The 18,395-nt window shown below is 40.3% G+C and overlaps 1 protein-coding gene across 8 annotated transcripts in view; it reads left to right on the forward strand.

Annotated features, from left to right (window-relative positions):
- FHOD3 (formin homology 2 domain containing 3) overlaps positions 1-18,395 on the forward strand; it is a 400,221-nt gene that overhangs the window by 253,847 nt on the left and 127,979 nt on the right. For all 8 annotated transcript variants that reach the window (XR_010069969.1, XM_063326254.1, XM_063326253.1 and 5 more), the window contains exons 7-8: positions 11,262-11,373; positions 17,656-17,750. Coding sequence is in view for 7 of the 8 variants with exons in the window: in XM_063326254.1 (XP_063182324.1) it covers positions 11,262-11,373; positions 17,656-17,750 (207 nt within the window). In the remaining variant the exon portion in view is untranslated. The remainder of the gene's footprint in view (positions 1-11,261; positions 11,374-17,655; positions 17,751-18,395) is intronic.

Genomic DNA, 18,395 nt, shown 5'->3' on the forward strand with positions numbered 1-18,395 from the left:
CTAGGGCCCTTGAACTCAACCTTGATATTACTTAAACAGGACATCGCCAAGGCCACTAGCTCTAGCAAGTTGTTTCATGAGACGTAGAACTAATGAAGCAATTTATCTTTGTTCTCCTCCTTCTTTGTTTTTTACTTCCCATCCCACACGCTCTCAGTACCGTCAGTTCTGCCATGTCCTGTGCCTGTCTTCAGTACAGCTGCCAGCCTGTGGTGTGGCTGGTGGAAGGCTTCATGAGGACTAGTTTTCTAGCTGGCTCCCTTTCAAAATGGCTGGAAACTTCCTTTTCTCTGATAGGAACACCGACTTGGGGGTCTTTTCTAATGCAGTTTTTGATTTGAGTAGGAATATATAGCTCAATTACTGTCAAATATGACTGAAATCAGTGGGCAGATCCCCTAGTTACAGGGAAGAGTTAGTCTACGAGTGGACAATGGGAGGGACAGCACAGCTCTCCAAGGAAACAAGGGTCAAAATGGACTGTCATGTGTTTGAGTGGGTTTGATTTTGTAAGGAGGCTCTGAGAGAAGGTACTCTGATAGTTTCCTTATTTCTCTGGTTTCCTCTGGCTTTGACCATAATTCAGCAGCGCCACACATTTTATTGGTGATGACTTTCACAGGCAGGGACAGGGTCATCTCAGAGCGCCCCCCTCCCCCAGCCATCTCAGACCCTCAATGCATTCTATGCATTGAACAGGAGGAAGACTAACTCCATGAAGATGCTGAAGTTTTGAGATGCTGCTTTGTGCGCCGTTCCCATGTCAAACATACTGGAGGTCTAAAGCTTTTGAAGGACTCTCCGCCAGTGTCGTGAAGAAATTCTTTTTTGCATCACCTACAGGCCAGCCTGTACAAATCAGAGGTCTGGCTATGATAGGAGGTGGGTCTCAGAAGAAGGTCATTTGGTGTGGAAAACTGGTGTGCAGCAAGTTGACTTCCTTCTAAGTAGTTTCTAATCACTCATGAAAATGATACAGTAGTGATTTAACCTTAAATCCTATTAGCCTGCATCTGGAATATAAAATATTTCTGAAAACACACATTAGTCAAATATTTACTTGGAAGTTTAAAAAAAAAAGGAAATAAGACGCAATGTTACATCTTCTGTTTGCCTTTTAACTTCACAGTACTTCAACTTTCCTATATATAAAATGCAGTGAATCACTGCCTACTTCACAGAACTGTTCCATGATATAATTAATTGTAGATGGCTTTCAGATTCTTACGTGCAAAGCATGAGATAAGTAGCACATCAGTAACTTGTCTTAGTATTTTGAAGTATTAACAAGTCATCTAATCCCTTCTCTCTTTAAAATTGATTGCCTTTTGTCTTGAGTACAGTGACATTGTATTACATTAGATGCCTTCACAGACCAAGATTTCACTCAGCCACGTAATGAAAGCTGGAATAGTGTGATATGAATGAGATTTTGGAGAGGAGAGTGAAGGGAAAGTCCTGACTGCAATTAAGTTCATAAAAACTCTTTTCCTCTCCCAGTTTTCTTGGAACATAGCTAAGGAAATATCACCTTGGCCCTGCCCAAGGAAAAGAAGTTGCTGAAACTCCCATTCTTTCCTGTTGCCAGAGGTTCAGCCCAGTGACCATCTGTTGAGGACAATGTAGTTCAAGGCTAACATCATACATCACTGTAGAGAGCTGGTGGGAAGGCTCGGCATGCAACTCTTCCATTATTACAAGAGGAAAAAAAAAAAAAGAAAAACGTGCCAAATGGCCTTAATCACATTTCTTCTATGTAGGAACACACCCAGTTCTTGTGATCAATATAACAGTACCCAGTGGTTAAATTTTAGTTTGTAAATTCATCTATTATGTGGAATTCTAATTACTTGTGGTTTCTTGTTGTTTATTATCTACTTATATTCTTTTTACCAAAACATGAAATATCACAGCTGTCTCTATTGCTGAACAGATCGTCAGGGTAGTGTTCAAGAGACACAAGGTTACTTTTCATTCATTCTGCTCATCAAAATTGCAAAATTTATTTAATAGAAAGATGACTGATTCCCAAATACCCCTCTTGTTTAAAAAGTATGACATACTCCTTCTTTGGCTGTGACCTGTAGATCTTTGGATCATGCATTTGTAGTAACTACTGAACAATCACCTAGCCAGTATGCTTCCAGATGCTGAATTGCATTACAATGACATCATACATGTCATAGTATTTTTATTATATTTGCATAGTGCTAGTTTCATATATATCCAACAAGTTATGTTATGTAATTAAAGGAACAGACTTTACTAGACAATATTACTCTATGATCCATGATGTGCAAATGCTTGAAAACCCTTGCTATATATAAACAATTTGAGGCGCGTGTTTGTAGAAGAAAAGCGAAGAAAAATGCTCGTTCTTTATCAAAAGCTATTTGATAGCATATTACATGCTAGCATGAGTTCAAGCAGAAATTCCTTTTCGTCGTGTCCCTCAAGCTAAGTGTTTTATACCTTATTTAAGATAGTATGACAATCCTTGGCAATAATGACAATCCTTACCCAGGCACAGAAGGCAGGTCTAGATGTACTGGTGGTGTTAATTTGGCTGGAGTCCTAGAAGATACCAGCCTTTGGGAAGGGTTAATAAAAGCATCAACAGGTTGAATACAATGAAACTGCACAATTTGAAGAAAGAAAGAAAGAAAAGAAAATCTTAGTGTAAATCTTTACAAGTGAAGCATAATTCCCGTTGTGGACACAGGCTGATGGCAAATTTCCAGTGAATTATTTTTGTTTTGTGTTTTGCAATGGAAAAAGCTAAAAGTTTAATTGAAACCAAATCCTTCTGTTTCAGCAATTTCTGAAAGAGCAAAAGAGAAAGGCACTCAAAACTGGGAAATACCTAACAGCTCTGTGGTTGAGGCCCCCCAAAAAAGGTGCGATGACACCATTTCAAGAGTCACCTGAGACTAAAGGAGTTTGATCCTTTAATGTCCTATAATCTCCAGGTCCTATCCTCCTTTCTTCCTCCTTTCTTGCTCAATAATTGTATGTCATATTCATACAATGAAGAGTTCTCACAGGAGAAACCGAGGGGATTGCTCTGGTTGTAGGGGCGGAGAGCAAGAAAAGACCTCTCTCACTTTGTGTTTTGTCCTGCGAAGCTGTGAATAGTCTTCCATTCATCCTGTTGTAAAACAAAGAAGAACGTCATTTTAGACTATTTCATGGGATGAGAACGTCACTTCCCCCCCTCATGGGAAGATCGTTGTTGGTGTTCCAGAAGGGGAAGAGGGAAACGCCCGAAAAACCCTGTAGTGTCTCCTGTTTCATTCCAGGCTCTGCAGCACTTCAATTTTTAAACAATGCCTGTGTGCCATGGTGATTGCTGCATGAGAAATGTAGCTACATCGTTCTTTCATTACAAATGGCTTAATACAGGACTGATTCCTATCCCCAATATATTCTTTTAAAGCTCCCATCAGAATTGCATGTGTTCATCTGAGAGTTGTATTGGCCTCTAATATGTTTTGATTTGTTGTATGAATTGCCTGCTTCTGTGTACAGATTTTTTTCATTTTTTCCCCCCCCCTCTGCTTCTGGACCATGATTGATGATGTAAATAATCATTTCCAGGCATGAGCCTTTTTTTTTTTCCTGTTGACCAGTCACTAATCACTACTTGCTCATCCCTGTGTTTTGTTGGTAAGCCAGATGAATTTCTTTTTAATGGCCTTCTTTCTCTTCATGTCAGAAATCTCACCACAGATAAATGACAGATACACACCACATATGTAACAGTGCGCAGACCTTATAATCATTATCCAGTACGTTTACAAAGTTCTGAGAAATTTCATTTTAAGAATAGTAAATGCATGCATTTCTCTGCTATCCCTAGCATTATGCGTTCTGCAGAGGGAAAAGCTTAAAGGAACATTCAGAATTTAAAGGCTGTTGTTTAATTGATAATTTTTTAGCTTCTTGCATCTAAGTATATAGGGTTTTTCATCTCAGTCTAACTCGTCTTTCTGTAATCCACATGTTTAGTCTTGAGCCTGCAAAGTGCTTAACAACAGTTAATTTGCCTTATTTAAGCATCCCTCTTTGAAGATTTGAGCAAAATGGCTGAATATTAAAATGGGATCTAGCATTATTTTAATATGTGCCATCTAATAAAAATTCTGGTGCTTAAAATAGACATGGCATCATGTACATTCTTACGTGTGTTACTGGTATATCAGCCCACAGATACATAGATCGTTTAATAGTCAGAGTCTTAATGAAATAAAATGCCTGAGTCTATGCAATATTCAGTACCTGGAATGGGGTATTTACATACTTTATGCATGCTGCATTTAACTGTTGCTTCCCGGCCATCTCAGCTTTGCGATGCCTCCCCATGCCCTGCACACCCTCTGACTTGGGCACTTGTTGCCCCTCTGATAACAAAGTGGAGCAATTGGCATGTCTTCATTGCAGCCTCGAAAGCAGCTTTTCAGGCCCCAGCACATACAAACTCTTTCTCACTTCTAGAGAAGGGCGATTACACTCATCTGAGAAGTTTTGTGGTGTTCCGTAGGTTATTTAGACTTTTAAATTTTTCATCGTTCTCCTTAAAAGAAGCTGCTTCAAAGTTTAGACAGAAAATTAAGCTGACTAGCAACACTTGGCTCAGGTGACGCAGAAGGGTCTCATTCTTCTGATGGTTCTGGCATTCGGGAGCTATGAATAGAAAGGAACTGGGTTACTAAATAGAGTTGTCACCCCTTTTGGAATGAAGTAATTGACCTCAAATGTCGGGTTTGGAGAAGAGAGACAGAGAATAGAAAGGGCTGGGTTTGTTTCTTTGTTCTGTAAGGCATTTGCAAATCCTAATAACAGGGGTTCCCAAATGTTTTACCCCCTAATGTCTTTCTCCTTATTTGACACCTCCACACCCCCCTTCTGATATATTTTTGTCTGGATTACGTAAATGCTATACAACATATTTACAAAGCTATTTGCTCTTGCTGTATATGTTACGGTTCTTTCCCAAGTATAGTCACACCTGCATACTTCTGAGATAGCTGGTGTCTAACCATCGTTTCAGAGGTGGCTCTGCCTCCTTGTGCACCCAGTGCTGGCTGGCTGAAATGGGTACCAGTTGGCTTTCTGCTGTGCGGATGTGAGAAAGGCCCAGTAAGATGCTGGCTGCCGTGGAGTCATCCTTGTAACATAAATACGGGTCAACAGCTTGTGAAACACTGAAATTACATTTTTCCAGAGATTTGAGAAAATTAGTATTTATCAGAAAATACTGGGATGTTTTATGTGTCAGTTAAATTATGCTTCTAAAAGACTGGCTACAGATATGCATCCTTGGCAAAGGGCTTTTGTATGTCATGCGTGCACATACCTGGCACTGACTACCTGACCGAGAGGTAAGATCGGCCTCCTGCTTCATGCACAGCCCGTTTTATGGGCTGTAAATATCTTAATTTCTACCGAAGCTGTACTATGCAAAGGAATGCCAACATAAGATTATCCAGCTGTCCTTCCCCTCCTCGTCTGTTTTCAATATTTCTAATAGCAATCTGATTTCAAGATTACACGTTTCTCTGAGAACAAGGGCAGAAGTGTTCCAGGTGCGTTTTTATCTTCCAGGGAAAGAAAGCGAACAAACTGGTACAGTTCTGGGATCTGCCACAAAATACAGACACCTTATGCCAGAGCACTAGAAAGATAAGATTGCAGTGTGTGATCATTAGGTGCAAACCCTCTCTCATACAGAACAGACAGCTCTCATTGCCCATATCCACTAGTGCCGAAGCTGAAGCACAACCCTGAGGCTTCTAGTACCATGTAAACCAACAGTAAAATAGTAAGTTAGTAGCAAACAGGTAGGTAGAGAAAGCAAGGTTTTCTTCTAGTACGTATATTATTCTAATACAAGTTCTAGTCTCTTTGTATATGTGGAAGCGTGTGTGTATATATTTATATATTTGTAGTTTTACCAGGTGGTGAAGGAGCTTTTTGACTAGTTAGCAACAACAAATATGACAGGAAACCAAAGAGCTGGATACAAACTATGGTTAAATCCCAAATTATAATTTAGAAATGTTAGAAGACATTTTTCATTGCTGCTCTGCTATAGGGCTTTTTTTTTTTCTTTCTCTTTTTTTTCCATTTGCCCATCTCATGAGATTCATCCAGAGACACGCAAGCCAAAGCTATGCTTGGTCTCACTCCCTTCTCTGAACAGGAGAGGCAGATTGGGAACAACGGATAGAGAAATAAATGGAACAGAACTTCGTAAGAAATCTCAGGGGAATTGCAATGCTTTTTTGTTTATGCACATCTTACTTCTTGATAGATAAAGTATGTCCTGTACTTACTTTTGATGACCTTAGCAGCAATGTTGCAAGCTCAAGGTGAATGTTGTCAGGACTAAATTTTCTTGTGGGAAGTTTTAACTGGCACTTTTTGTACATCTTCCTTTTCTGCCTCTTTTCTTCATTTACCTGTGATTCTTCCTTGAAAATGCCCCTTAAAGGGTACTGAGTCCTGGTAACTCTTCTGAAAAGTCAGGGGAAATTACAGATGTTTCTTTTAGCATCACACCATTTAATTCTGTCTACTCATTCTGAAGACAAGAAGGTGAATTTGAATAGGAGCTTGTAGTGCGTCCTTGTGTGAAAGAAGGCCAAAGGCATACGGGGCTGGGTTGGCAGGAATATAGCCACCAAGTCGAAGGAAGTGCCTTTCCCCGTTTGGTGCTGATAAGGCTGCATCGGGAGTTCAGGGGTCCTTGGTATGAGATAGATATTTACCTACTGGAGCGAGTCCGGCGGGGGTTCACCACAATGATTAGGGGGTAGAGCAAATGACATATGAGGAAGAGAGAGCTGGAGTAGTTCACTTAAGATAAGAAGGAAAATGGTATTAGATCCTTCCAACTTAAATTATTCTGAGATTCTCTCAAGCTCAATATTTATGTTTCCTTTTCCTTGCTTACTACAAAGGAAAATAATATAACATAATATTCTTATATTATTATATATATTTTCTATATATTGTATTTATTATTTATTATAATAAATATTGTTTTTCTAGATATACTATATATTACATACTTTATTTAAATATCTATATAAAATTTCCATTCCAGGAAGATCATTCCTCCTCTTGTGAACAGAAGGTGGTTTTATCCCCTTCTGAAACATGAAACTGAGCCACATCACAGGTGCTGGTGGGATGCCTGTGGGCTGTTCCCACAGCACTAGATCTGAAGTCGGGGTTGTCTCTTTGCACCCCACAAGAAAGAAGGGTTTCGGCTTTCCTCTGCACCCCTCTCCTGCGGGCTGGACGCTCATTGCACTGCGTGCTTCCTTAGCTGCAGCTCTGCCTTATGTGTCGTATCAATGGGATGAGTACATGGCCTATGAGGCCATGTCCGTGCTTGGATTAGGCCTCGGAGGATTTGGCCATAATAAATCTTTAGTTAAAAATCCAATGCCCGTTTCTCCTTTAGATTTTAATAGTGTAAAACCAAAACAACCACATTGCCCTGAGCAAAATATTAAGTTTTCACTCAATTTTGTTTTTGTTTTCTTCCCGTTTTTTTTTTCTTAAAAAAAAAAAAACCTCCTAGATTTTTAAATCTGAACTTTGCAACTATTGCTTTGGTCTCTAAGTCAATGAACTTTCTGGCAACATTCCTTGTAAAGGCTAAAGCCTTTCCTGGCAAGTGATTAACAACTGAGACAAGCCCTTCCATGAGACATGAATTTTGCAGCCTGTTGTGTGGTCTCTTTGGCTGGGTCTGTAACACATTTCCTATTGTCTAAATGTAAAGTGATAAAAAGGAAAGGGACTGCCAAACTCCACTGTATAACGTAAAGCAAGTCAAAGGGAAAAGGTTTACAATTTTTCTTCTTCCTTTTACATTGCTGGCTGTATCTTATCTTTAGCCAGAAGATGCTAACATCTTTTCCTCTCTATAAATTAGTTTGCACATGGTGCAAAAACGCAATATGACTTTCTTTTCTAACTTAGTAGAAGTTTTGATACTTCAGTGTTTTAACATTCAAGAATCCCGATTTAATCTCAGAACTGTTAAAACGTCAATTTACCAGGCCAATGGGTGTGTATATTGCCTCAGTGAGCCTTCTTATTTTAACGAAGTGGTAATATTTAGGATGGAAATGCGGAATTAATTGCAACAGCCAGTATTTGCGAAGTGATGATACCAGGGCTCTTTTTCAGCTAGCACAGCAAGTGTCTACCTCTTTCATTGCTCTGCTGACATCTAGTCATATTTAAGGCAATTGTGTGATTGCCCTGTGGATTTTAACAGAACTGTGACTGTTGAAGCTGATTCAGGAAGCACTGGTGCCTGTCTTCCATACTAAATGAGAGCCTGGTAAATCCCAGAAACAGCCTTAAAAGGCTTCATGAGGTTTTTAACAGCGATTCAAATGAATCGTGATTCACCTACTCATGAATGAAATATGAAACTTGTTCCTGTTGCTCCCATTGCTGTGCAGTCTGGGTACATCATGTGAAATAAAATGATACCAGTGACTGGCAAAAACTCCTGCAGCTTCACAAAGGGAAGCAAGAAAGTCAAATTGCTGCTCTGTTTTCCTGTTAAGCAATCTCCCAGTTTTGAGATTTACAGTTATGTTCGTTGCAATGTAGCTGTCTACTATTTAAAGAATTGAAAAGGCATGCCCTGCAAACACATTTTATAATTCACTCACGAAGGTATGAGGATCTCCCGCTTTGACAGTCAGCATCATTAATCACCAGTGGAGACTTTCTGAATAGCTCTGGTGTTTTGAAAGTTGCGAAACAGTCATTCTGGGTCTTGGTTGAAACCCTTCCCATTGTGATACCTGACACTTAGCATGTCATCAGCAGCCTGCATGAACTACTACAGGCAGGTCAGGCCCGCAGGGGGTCATGAATGGAATCATTTAACAGGTAGGACATCATATGGGAGGCCATGTAAGAAGATACACCGTGCTTCACATGGGTCCTGGCAGCAAGTATCCCTCGAACAGACCTTTCAGAGACTTCTTGGTGCCATGGTGGATAATGAGAGTTGATTTCAGTGTGAGCATGTCAGGCTCTGGACTATCCTTGTGTCTGCGGGTGACAGGCTGTCAGATGTCTTGGTGGGGCTTTGGCTGGCCGAAGGCTTCCGTTTCCAAGGGCCAGTGCAACTGCTTGATGATTGTCTGCTTCTGTCAAGAAGCACTATTAAAGTAGCATTAAAAAGCTCCACTGTGGGATGTGTGCAAAGGTTGCGTGGGCCCCAGGTAGCTAGTAAGTCCCCGGTGTAGGTAGGTATGGTGTGGTTTAGTCTGGGACTGGAGTGTTTTGGTTTTGTACTTGCCCAAGGTGTTCAAAGCAGCACGCAGGCTTAAAAGTGCCCACAGGGGTCTCAAATGTCATTTTCTATTGAGCCTGAATTTTGTGAGGAGTTGAATAAGCCCTGAAAATTTGCAGGTTAAGGAACTGAACTTACAGTATCCTTCTGCTAGCTAAATGGCAAGCGAAACGTAGCTTTTCTAACCACTCCTGTTCTCCAGGACTGCTTCTGGGTGGTATTTATTCCTTTCTCTGTCATCTGTTAGGAGGTTGACACCTGCAGACAGGACACAAATAATCAACTGGCTTGAGCCTTGGTCTGGTGCAAGTGCAGTGGGCTGCCCTGAGGCTTCACAGGATTTGCAGCATGGCAGGTACAAGGTGCAGAGGGACTAGCTTCTTATTACAGCAGCTGCCATGGCCAGCAGGCAGCAGTTAGAGGAAAGGTATCCCAGAAGGTCCTTCTTTCTGAAGAAAGAGATTTGCAAAACTAGACATAGTCCCCCACTGATTGCCGTGAAATGGAAACGTAGGGGAACTTTGCCATGGAGTACTTATGTGTAAATGCATCCCATTGTTACTATGTGGCCAAGCCTTGAGGTTTTAAGAACCATCAAAAGTAATATCCAAGATTTCCTTTCTAGGGAAAGGTTCCAGATCAGATTAGTAGGTAGTACAGGAGTGGTTATCTGGGAAGTATGTTAATGATAGAATTGTTTACAGTAATCTGGTAATTTGTATTTTACGAAGTAACTTTACAAAACACGTGGAGACTTGTTTGAAATTCTTTCAATATGTCTATTAAACAATTTAACTTAATTGCTAAGGGAAATGTCCTTGTAGAGCAGAAACAGCGTGGCATTGGCCTGACAGGCAAATACGCTGACGTCCAGTGCAATCGCCAGGAAGTGATTTGTTCGTGTGTTGGATTTCCATTGCATTTAATTTAACTACACCATTTATCTATGAAGTATCACTGCAGCAGTACAACTGCAAATTAGGCTAACCAAGCATCTTAAGGGACCTGGTCAGGTTTGTCAATGGGGTTTCCTGGCTGTCAGCCCTAAAAGTAACAGATTCGATGATACATCAAGCCTGAAAGACTCTAGATTGAACAACAGAAGATTTTGCGTTGCTGGTAGTGTCATTTCAGTTCATTAAGCTCAACTCGGCATGAGTGGGTAAAACCCAAGAAGCTAGGGAAATACCCGGATCACTGTTCACACTAAATTCTGTGTTTATAGCTGCAAGCTGCATTTTGGCTCATTACCTTGAAGTGAGCTCTAGTATGTTTCTGTGAGTGGCAACATGACCACAGTAGCTTGAGTCTATGCCTGGTGCACTTCCAGTCCTTTTTAGAATATAGACACAGTCATTGTCTTTGAGTGCATCTATTAAATGATTAATAGTGATTCTTTGCCTCTCAGGAGAGTTGTGTTGAGAGGACTTGAAAAAAATGATTTAATAATTTAAGCATTAAATAGTAACATTATACGAAAAGAAGAAAGCACGAGGAGAAAATCATCCCATCGTACAGCAATATGACAGCATTAAAAGCTCACTGTGAAAGGGGGAAAAAATGTCTTGAGATATAGAAGAATATATGAGTTCTTAGCTCAGTAAGTTATGTGTATACCAAGCTTTGGACAGCAATGTTGGGGATACGCATAGGTGGGATGTTCAACCTTTTATGACATGTGACAGCCTTAAGCTGTCATTTGGATTAATCAGCTATTGAGACTTCCCTATGAGAGCACTGTCTGGCGAATGAAATTTTCAGCCAACTGGCTACCTTTCCTTTTTTCGGTCCTGCCACAGCCTAATCTCTTCCGTTCATGTGTTATTACCAGATCTGGATCGCTGCGCTTGCATCTTGCCCAGTGTCATTTAGCACATCTGGAAATGCTGTGGTTTGCTGAATGACAAGTCACACTCTTTTCTTACAGTTCCGCTTGGTGGTAAAGACAGCACTGAAGCTGCTGCTGGTGTTTGTGGAATATACCGAATCCAACGCACCGCTTTTAATCCAGGCAGTATCTACCGTTGATGAAAAGAGAGGTGAGTAGCCTTACTTGGTGGGCCACAAAATCCCAGCACCGCTGAGGTCAGGGTGGCATTCCATCACTGATTTCAGTGGTTCTAGAGTTGCCGTTGTGATGCCTGCTTTGTGCAACATACTCTTCATTTCTTGATTAAGAGCATATTTTAAGTATTCATGTGATTTAAGATTGTTTTGAGGAATGAATTATAGTGGGAAAGTGGAAGAGTGAAAAGCTGAGGAACTCGACCGCCTCCCTGGGCACCACAGTTGTTGCCCCTTCCCTGCACCCAGGCGCAACGTAAGCCCCATTGTATCTTCCAACCTTGGAGGTTCCTTTGAGCCAGGCCGTCTTTCCACTTCCTTCTTGAGAAGCAGCAGTCTGATTTAGAAGAGAAAATGATATCTAATCAGTGTAATCCCTTTGAAGAGAAAGACGAGGTCAGTAATAGTACAGGCTTTATAGTAAAAGCAAAACCATCTGTTGTTACATTAAAATAAAGCCCTTGAGCAGATATTATACTGTGAAATCTGTTACCCTTCAGGCTCATGAAAAATACTTGAATATGTATACTGTATTTTTTTACAAATAAATAGAACAAAAATGGTTCTTTCTTGTTCTTCCCACAAAGTCATTGCTAAGCTCCCGGGGCATTCTCTCTTGATGCAAAACATTCCTTTGCCTCAAGGAGAGTTTTTGAGGTTGGGAGAGCCATTGTTGTGGTCTCAAACACATGGAGGTTGAAAGCAAGATCCCCTCTGCGGAGCAACTGCCTCCATGCTGAACTTGTTTGAGCGACTTGATATGGTAAAAGTGAAACAAAAAAAGTTGGAGGATGGGGAGAAAGGTGGTGCCAGAAATAAGAGAAAATAGCCAGATTTTGCTTTCAGCTATCAGAATGAGTATGTTGAAAAGACCCCAGAAAGAAACCCAAATTGTCTCTTGTGGCAGGGGCAATTCCGAAACAGTGTAATGCTGTAAACAGTGGACTCCAGGTTGGCTTTCTGTTTTGAATTAATCCCAATAAACCTTACAATGCCATAAGTGGAAATGTAATTACAATATTCATGTAATTGTGAGCGCTGATTTATTTTAACAGCCAGTGTTTCCTCAGCTCTCTGAACTCACTGGTATTCTCAACATGTTCAAATTGCCATCTGTTCACATGCTAGTAAGCCTCATTAAGGAGAAGAGAGAAAGAAGGACCCAAAACACAGTACCATGAGCTGTGCATTCACTTCTGTATGTGTAGAACAACCTCAGGCAAACATTTACATGCCCCAGAGTAATAAAACAACTTAAGTAACAATGTAAAACGTGTGGAAAAAAAGTGATGCATGTACTTAGATGGATACTTGTTAGGAGTATGAAGAGAGGGTTTATGGGACTTCTCATACCTGTGGGTTAGTGGATTGTCCCATGAAGTCTTGCAAATAATTTAGCCCCAAATATCCAGTTTTCTTTTCTTTCTGTCTTTTTATTATTATTATTGTTATTATTATTATTGTTGTTGTAGTTGTTGTTATTATTATGCAGTTGCACTTAACTACACGGGAGATTTTTTTTTCTGGTTTTATAATTTAGCTCCTTTTTTCAGTCATCGATGTAATAGCCTTCACTTTCAGCTGTGCGTGTGCTATGTTTTAATTTGTATTTTGAAATTAGTGGCTTATAAATGAGGAGTACCTTCTTTTAATGCCGGTTTAATGGAACAGAAATACAGAGGAAGAAAAAGCGATGTGGCTTTTCTTGAAACAGCATCATAAATCTTGCAGGTATATAATTAAGTTTAGCACTGCTTTGAAAAAAGTCCAATGTTTCATGTACATACAAGGTGATGAGATATGACATAATTCCTCAACATGTGTACCACACATGATTAACAGAAAGAACCCCATAATAACTCAGCCTGGTTTCAAAGCGATCCCATCTGTGGTTTCTATGTGAGAACACATCCATATGCAAACTGAAGTACAGAGATCTGTGGAATTGCCGGCTTTACTCTCAGATACAAGCAGACCGTAACTGAATCACTGCATGGTCCTCATCATATAGGAAGTAGCTTCTACTTATACTTCCATCTAGCTCCCCTTTCCCCCCCGCCCTTTCTTGTTTCAGAGCCCCAGAGGAATTTAATCTCTTTTCAGTTTGAGCATACCGGGGCTGTGCGGACTCTGGAAAGTGGAGCTGGCATTGCACTCTGCTGTCTGGGGCTCCTTTATCACAAGCATTTTTTAAGACAGAGATTAAAGCCCTGTAGCTGACCTGGACACTCTCACATACTGTTTGTGAATTAAGTTTCTGCTACCTGACTTGTTATATTATTTGTAGATGGCCCGCATTATCGGTTCTCTGCTTTTTCTGCCATTTCGCGCATAGTTCGATACCCACTAAATTAATGCCCATACTGTAGGTGTGATGGAAGGCTGGATGTTCACTCATATTTAAATAGCCAGGAGTACAAGATGTTGAGGTCTTTCCAAAAGTATTAATATCTTTCCATCCTCTGGCGACTAGAGAATGGACACTATAAGTTGGTGGTGGTCCTCATGTATAGTTATGGTCTGATGCGAAGTTTATCATGTTTTATATATAATGTGCACATCCTGTGTAGTTGTGATGTCAAGATTTTGCGTGAATGACAGCATTAAATTTTTCTCTTTTATTTTGAGAGTCAAATGTAAAAGCGTTTAAAGGGCAAATAGAGAAAAGACTAAGACTTCAAACAATGGGCAACACTATTCAATAGACTGTATTAATATAGTATAGGCTTCATTGTTGCAACCCCATAGTTCTCCATGGGTTTATGCACCTCGTGTGACTACTGAGAGTGCTGTAGTAGCATCAGGGTTGAGGCTTCTGCCTCCTTGTCGGAGTAGCCACGATAATGAGCTGTTACCAGCGAGAAGTCTGTGAAAGGCAGGCGAGAAGTTCTCGTTTTGCCCATTAGAAGGCAGGAGAACACACACAAAACTCCACCTCTGCTGTTTTACTTCAGTGAGCCTGTTTCATCACTCCCACCGATTTTGCCGCAAGTCCTGCATGGAAGTCATAACCTTATTGGGAACATCCCGGTATGCTCCCAGAAGAATTACTGGGATGCTACATCATCATTCTTTTAAATCATCATTCTTCTACGTCACAATCAGGTGGAGGAGACGGCTGGAAAGTAAACCTTCTTGATAATTGGCAAGCATAAATGATTACACTTGCTGTTTTTAAAAATAAAATTTGTAACATACAAATATTAAATGAATTTACATTTTTTACTAGAAATACGCATTCATTGCCAAATGTAAATTTGAGTTTACTTTTTTCAGAATTTGTCATATTCTGATCATTATACAGAAAATGGAAGCTGTAGCTTTTAGCTCTGCATAATAGTTTGCTCAAAGGTTCTTCTCCATCTATAAATTGAGAGCTTTTAATATTCTCCACAATAATATCTTTTTAAGGGAAAATATACATCATGTTTTTCATATGTCTTGTATTGAGCATCATTGCTTTACTATACCAACCAATTAGTTTAGAAAAATCATCAGTTTCTTTAGTGTATGATTTTCCAAGGTCTCTTTCACTATTTTTTTCTGTGTGGGTTGAAAGGAGTTTTTCCACTGAGCCATCTTACCATAAAAAAAAAAAAAAGAAAAGCCTTGAAAATGGATTTTTTTTCATGTAGACTCCAGCCTGTTTTCTCATTTTTTAAGTGGTGACTCTACAGGAACAACATATTTGGAAATCCAAGCTGCGGACATGAGAGTAGATGAGAGCAGACACCTTCTCGAGATCTGCCCATATGCCATGCTGCCTGGGTCGTAGGTTGGAAACCATAGATTCTCGTTATATATTACCAAGGGATATTAACGCAAGTATAGTAATGCAGTAAGTTCACGGTGCAACTTCCAGACCAGAACTGCCTTGTCCCCGGGTGGGCAAATGGCCTTATGGTTATTTCCATGTTCAGTCCTGGGCTGTTCAGCTTGAGAACATAATGAGGAAAATAGCCTCTGAAAAGAAAGGTTTAATCTGGTACAGATTGGAGTAGCTCTGTCAAAGTTATTGATAGTCCTGCCTCCTCTTGATATTAGTTAGGGAATAGATGAAGAATTTCAAATTTAAGGCTAGATTGTGGAAATTGCCTACGTTTAATAGCAGCACCTTAATTAAAGCCTTGGAAAGATGGATGAGCTATTACAGGGCTGCCTTACTACCAAGTGTGCCTGAATAACAGTTTTTAAAAATTGTATTCTTAAACAGAGCAGCAGCATGGGTCGAAAAATATATCATCCTTGCAAGAAAACCAGCAAGGTGATCCTGAAAATATTCTTTTATGATAATGGAGAAGTATCGAGACATTCAGGCAAAAAAAAAATCAACCACCAGGATGCTGTCTTTAAAAAAAGAAACAGGACTGTTCCAATAAGAATAAAACCTGCCTGCAAAATAAAGGCGTGTTTCCCTAGAAGGACTCTCACTGAATAATGCAGTGGATTAAATAATTAATTTTTTATGTTGTTGTCAACTCGCTTTTTTCCACATGGCAGTGTTGTAAGTCAGACTTGAATAGTTTCCCCATTTTGTTTCTCTTTCTTATTTTCTTCCATTTTTATTTTTCACTGGAAACCACAGGAAGACATTTTTGTAGTGAGGATATCATTCCTGCTGATCATATATCATTTGTGAGCCGAGTGAATTTGTTCCACATGTCTTTTGAACATTTACTGCACAAAATGTCTGGTACTATAGAGAATCTGGTAAAGAGGTGTCTAGTGTATTTTCATTACAGCTGTGTATTTGAATTAGTATTTAATTAGTAATGCACATAAATACATTTGGAGAACTGAGAGTGAATCCCCCCCGCTTTGATTTTGCTCGAGATAAAGAGGCTCTGATTTATTATTCAGTAGCCAAGATCAGAGAATGTCTCAAAAAGAAGGGAAAAGAAACCAGGAGAAATATTGCTGTCTGCGTGTTCATTAGTAGACAGGTTTTTCCACACAGTGCGCTGCCATCGCCTTGAAAACAATGCTCCTTGGTTAGCAGAGATTTGACGTCTGCGTAGCAGGATGTATATATATAATATCAGCATGAATAAACAAGGGCCATTATCACTATGAGAGTAATACAGAGTTTTAACATTGGGGTCACCGATCAGTCAGCAATAGGTTATGGTGATGAAACATCTGCATTTTACTGCCTGATTATACTCACATTATCGTCATCCCTATAGTGTTTAGGGGAAGTGGGCTGTTGGAATACTCTGCATTTTTCCCTCTGAAATTCAGACTCTTGCAGTTATGCTTATGTAGTTGAATTGAGTATCTCTAAGTCAGGGTTAGCCCTCTGCATCATCATCCTCACCTTTAACTTTACTCCAAACAAAACACTGAATTATAATCTTTTATTGTTTACTTCAGCTTCCTAGATAAAATAATTATGTGGGTTTTTTTCTTGAGTAAATGCAACCATCTGCCTTTTAGCCAAATGAAATAGAATGGTTTTACAAGGTACCTTCCACACAAGAGGTTATCTTGAGTCTGGCTGGTGTTGCCTGTCTGATGTTTTTGACACAGGCATCAGATAATCATGCAAATGCAAGTCAACATCCAAATCAAGCAAATATGTCATAACTAGAAGCACAGATTTTGACCTCACTTAGTGGAAAAATGAGAGAAGCGTATCTGAAAGTTCTGTAGAGGGGTTTTTATTAAAATAATTTGTGTAAGAACCACAGCAAAAACCTTTTCCCCTCATTGATCATTTCTTTTATCCACGACGCACAGCCTATAGTTTGAGAAAACTGTGTTTCTCTGCCACACTGTTTTGTTAACAGGACTTATCTTAATGCAGCGTAACTCAGTAATATCACTAGGAATGTGAGCAACAAAGGCACTGAAAGCATAGCATATAGGGTTTTGTTGAAGATTTCCCTAAGCCTGTGTGAACCTGTGATACGTGGGGTAAAATTCTTCCCACCTGAACTTTAGAAGTTCAGTGTCAATAGTGTCAATCAAAGTGGGCTAACAAAGCTTCCTTCCTCATCAGGGGAGAGAAATTGTAACTTCGGGGAAAGTCCACCTGGCATATTTTGGATCCCTGCATTAGGATCACTGTAGCTTTTGCTATCTGCATTAACTTCACTCTCTGAAGCAGGGGAGACTGTAGAGGAAGCTGGATCTTTCCGCTTGATCTTCCATCTGGCCACATCATTCCACCTTGTTGTACTACCTCTTGGATAAATGTTGATGCAGCAGCTTTCCATTTGGATCACCGTCACCAATGATTTCTGCTTTTCCTCTAGGAGCCAAGCCGTGGTCCAACATCATGGAGATCCTGGAGGAGAAGGATGGGGTTGATACTGAGCTACTGGTTTATGCAATGACATTGGTTAACAAGGTTTGTTTACTTTGTTAGCATAACTGATGGTGATGGTAGTATTTTCAATTGTATAGTGATCTTCCCTGTTGAGGACATGTGACAAAGGAGACCTGTTCCAGAGAAGCTGCAGGAGAAGTTGTAATCAATCAGCACGCTCTCGTTACTTGTGTTGGAGTCACCCAGAGGCAGCAGCTGGGAGCAGAATTGCCATTTTGCTAGATGCTGTGCGGAAACATGTTATGACATGGCTCCTCTCCCAATGGTGACAACACAGCGCAAAACAAAACTCATCAAACTAGCTCAATGCATTATCCAAGAGGAGAAAGAAAGCAAGTACTTTGGGGCGCTGGTGGACGAGAAGCTCAACATGAGCCGTCAGTGTGCACTAGCAGCCCAGAAAGCCAATCGTATCCTGGGCTGCATCAGGAGAAGCGTGGCCAGCAGGTCGAGGGAGGTGATTCTCCCCCTCTGCTCCGCTCTCGTGAGACCCCACCTGGAGTACTGCATCCAATTCTGGAGCCCCTACTACATGAAAGATATGGACGTGCTGGAACATGTCCAGAGAAGGGCCACGAGGATGCTCAGAGGGCTGGAGATCATCCTCTGCTGTGAGGACAGACTGAGAGAGTTGGGGTTGTTCAGTCTGGAGAAAAGAAGGCTCCG

This window comes from Chroicocephalus ridibundus, chromosome 2 (assembly GCF_963924245.1).
Source record: "Chroicocephalus ridibundus chromosome 2, bChrRid1.1, whole genome shotgun sequence".
Lineage (NCBI taxonomy): Eukaryota > Metazoa > Chordata > Aves > Charadriiformes > Laridae > Chroicocephalus > Chroicocephalus ridibundus.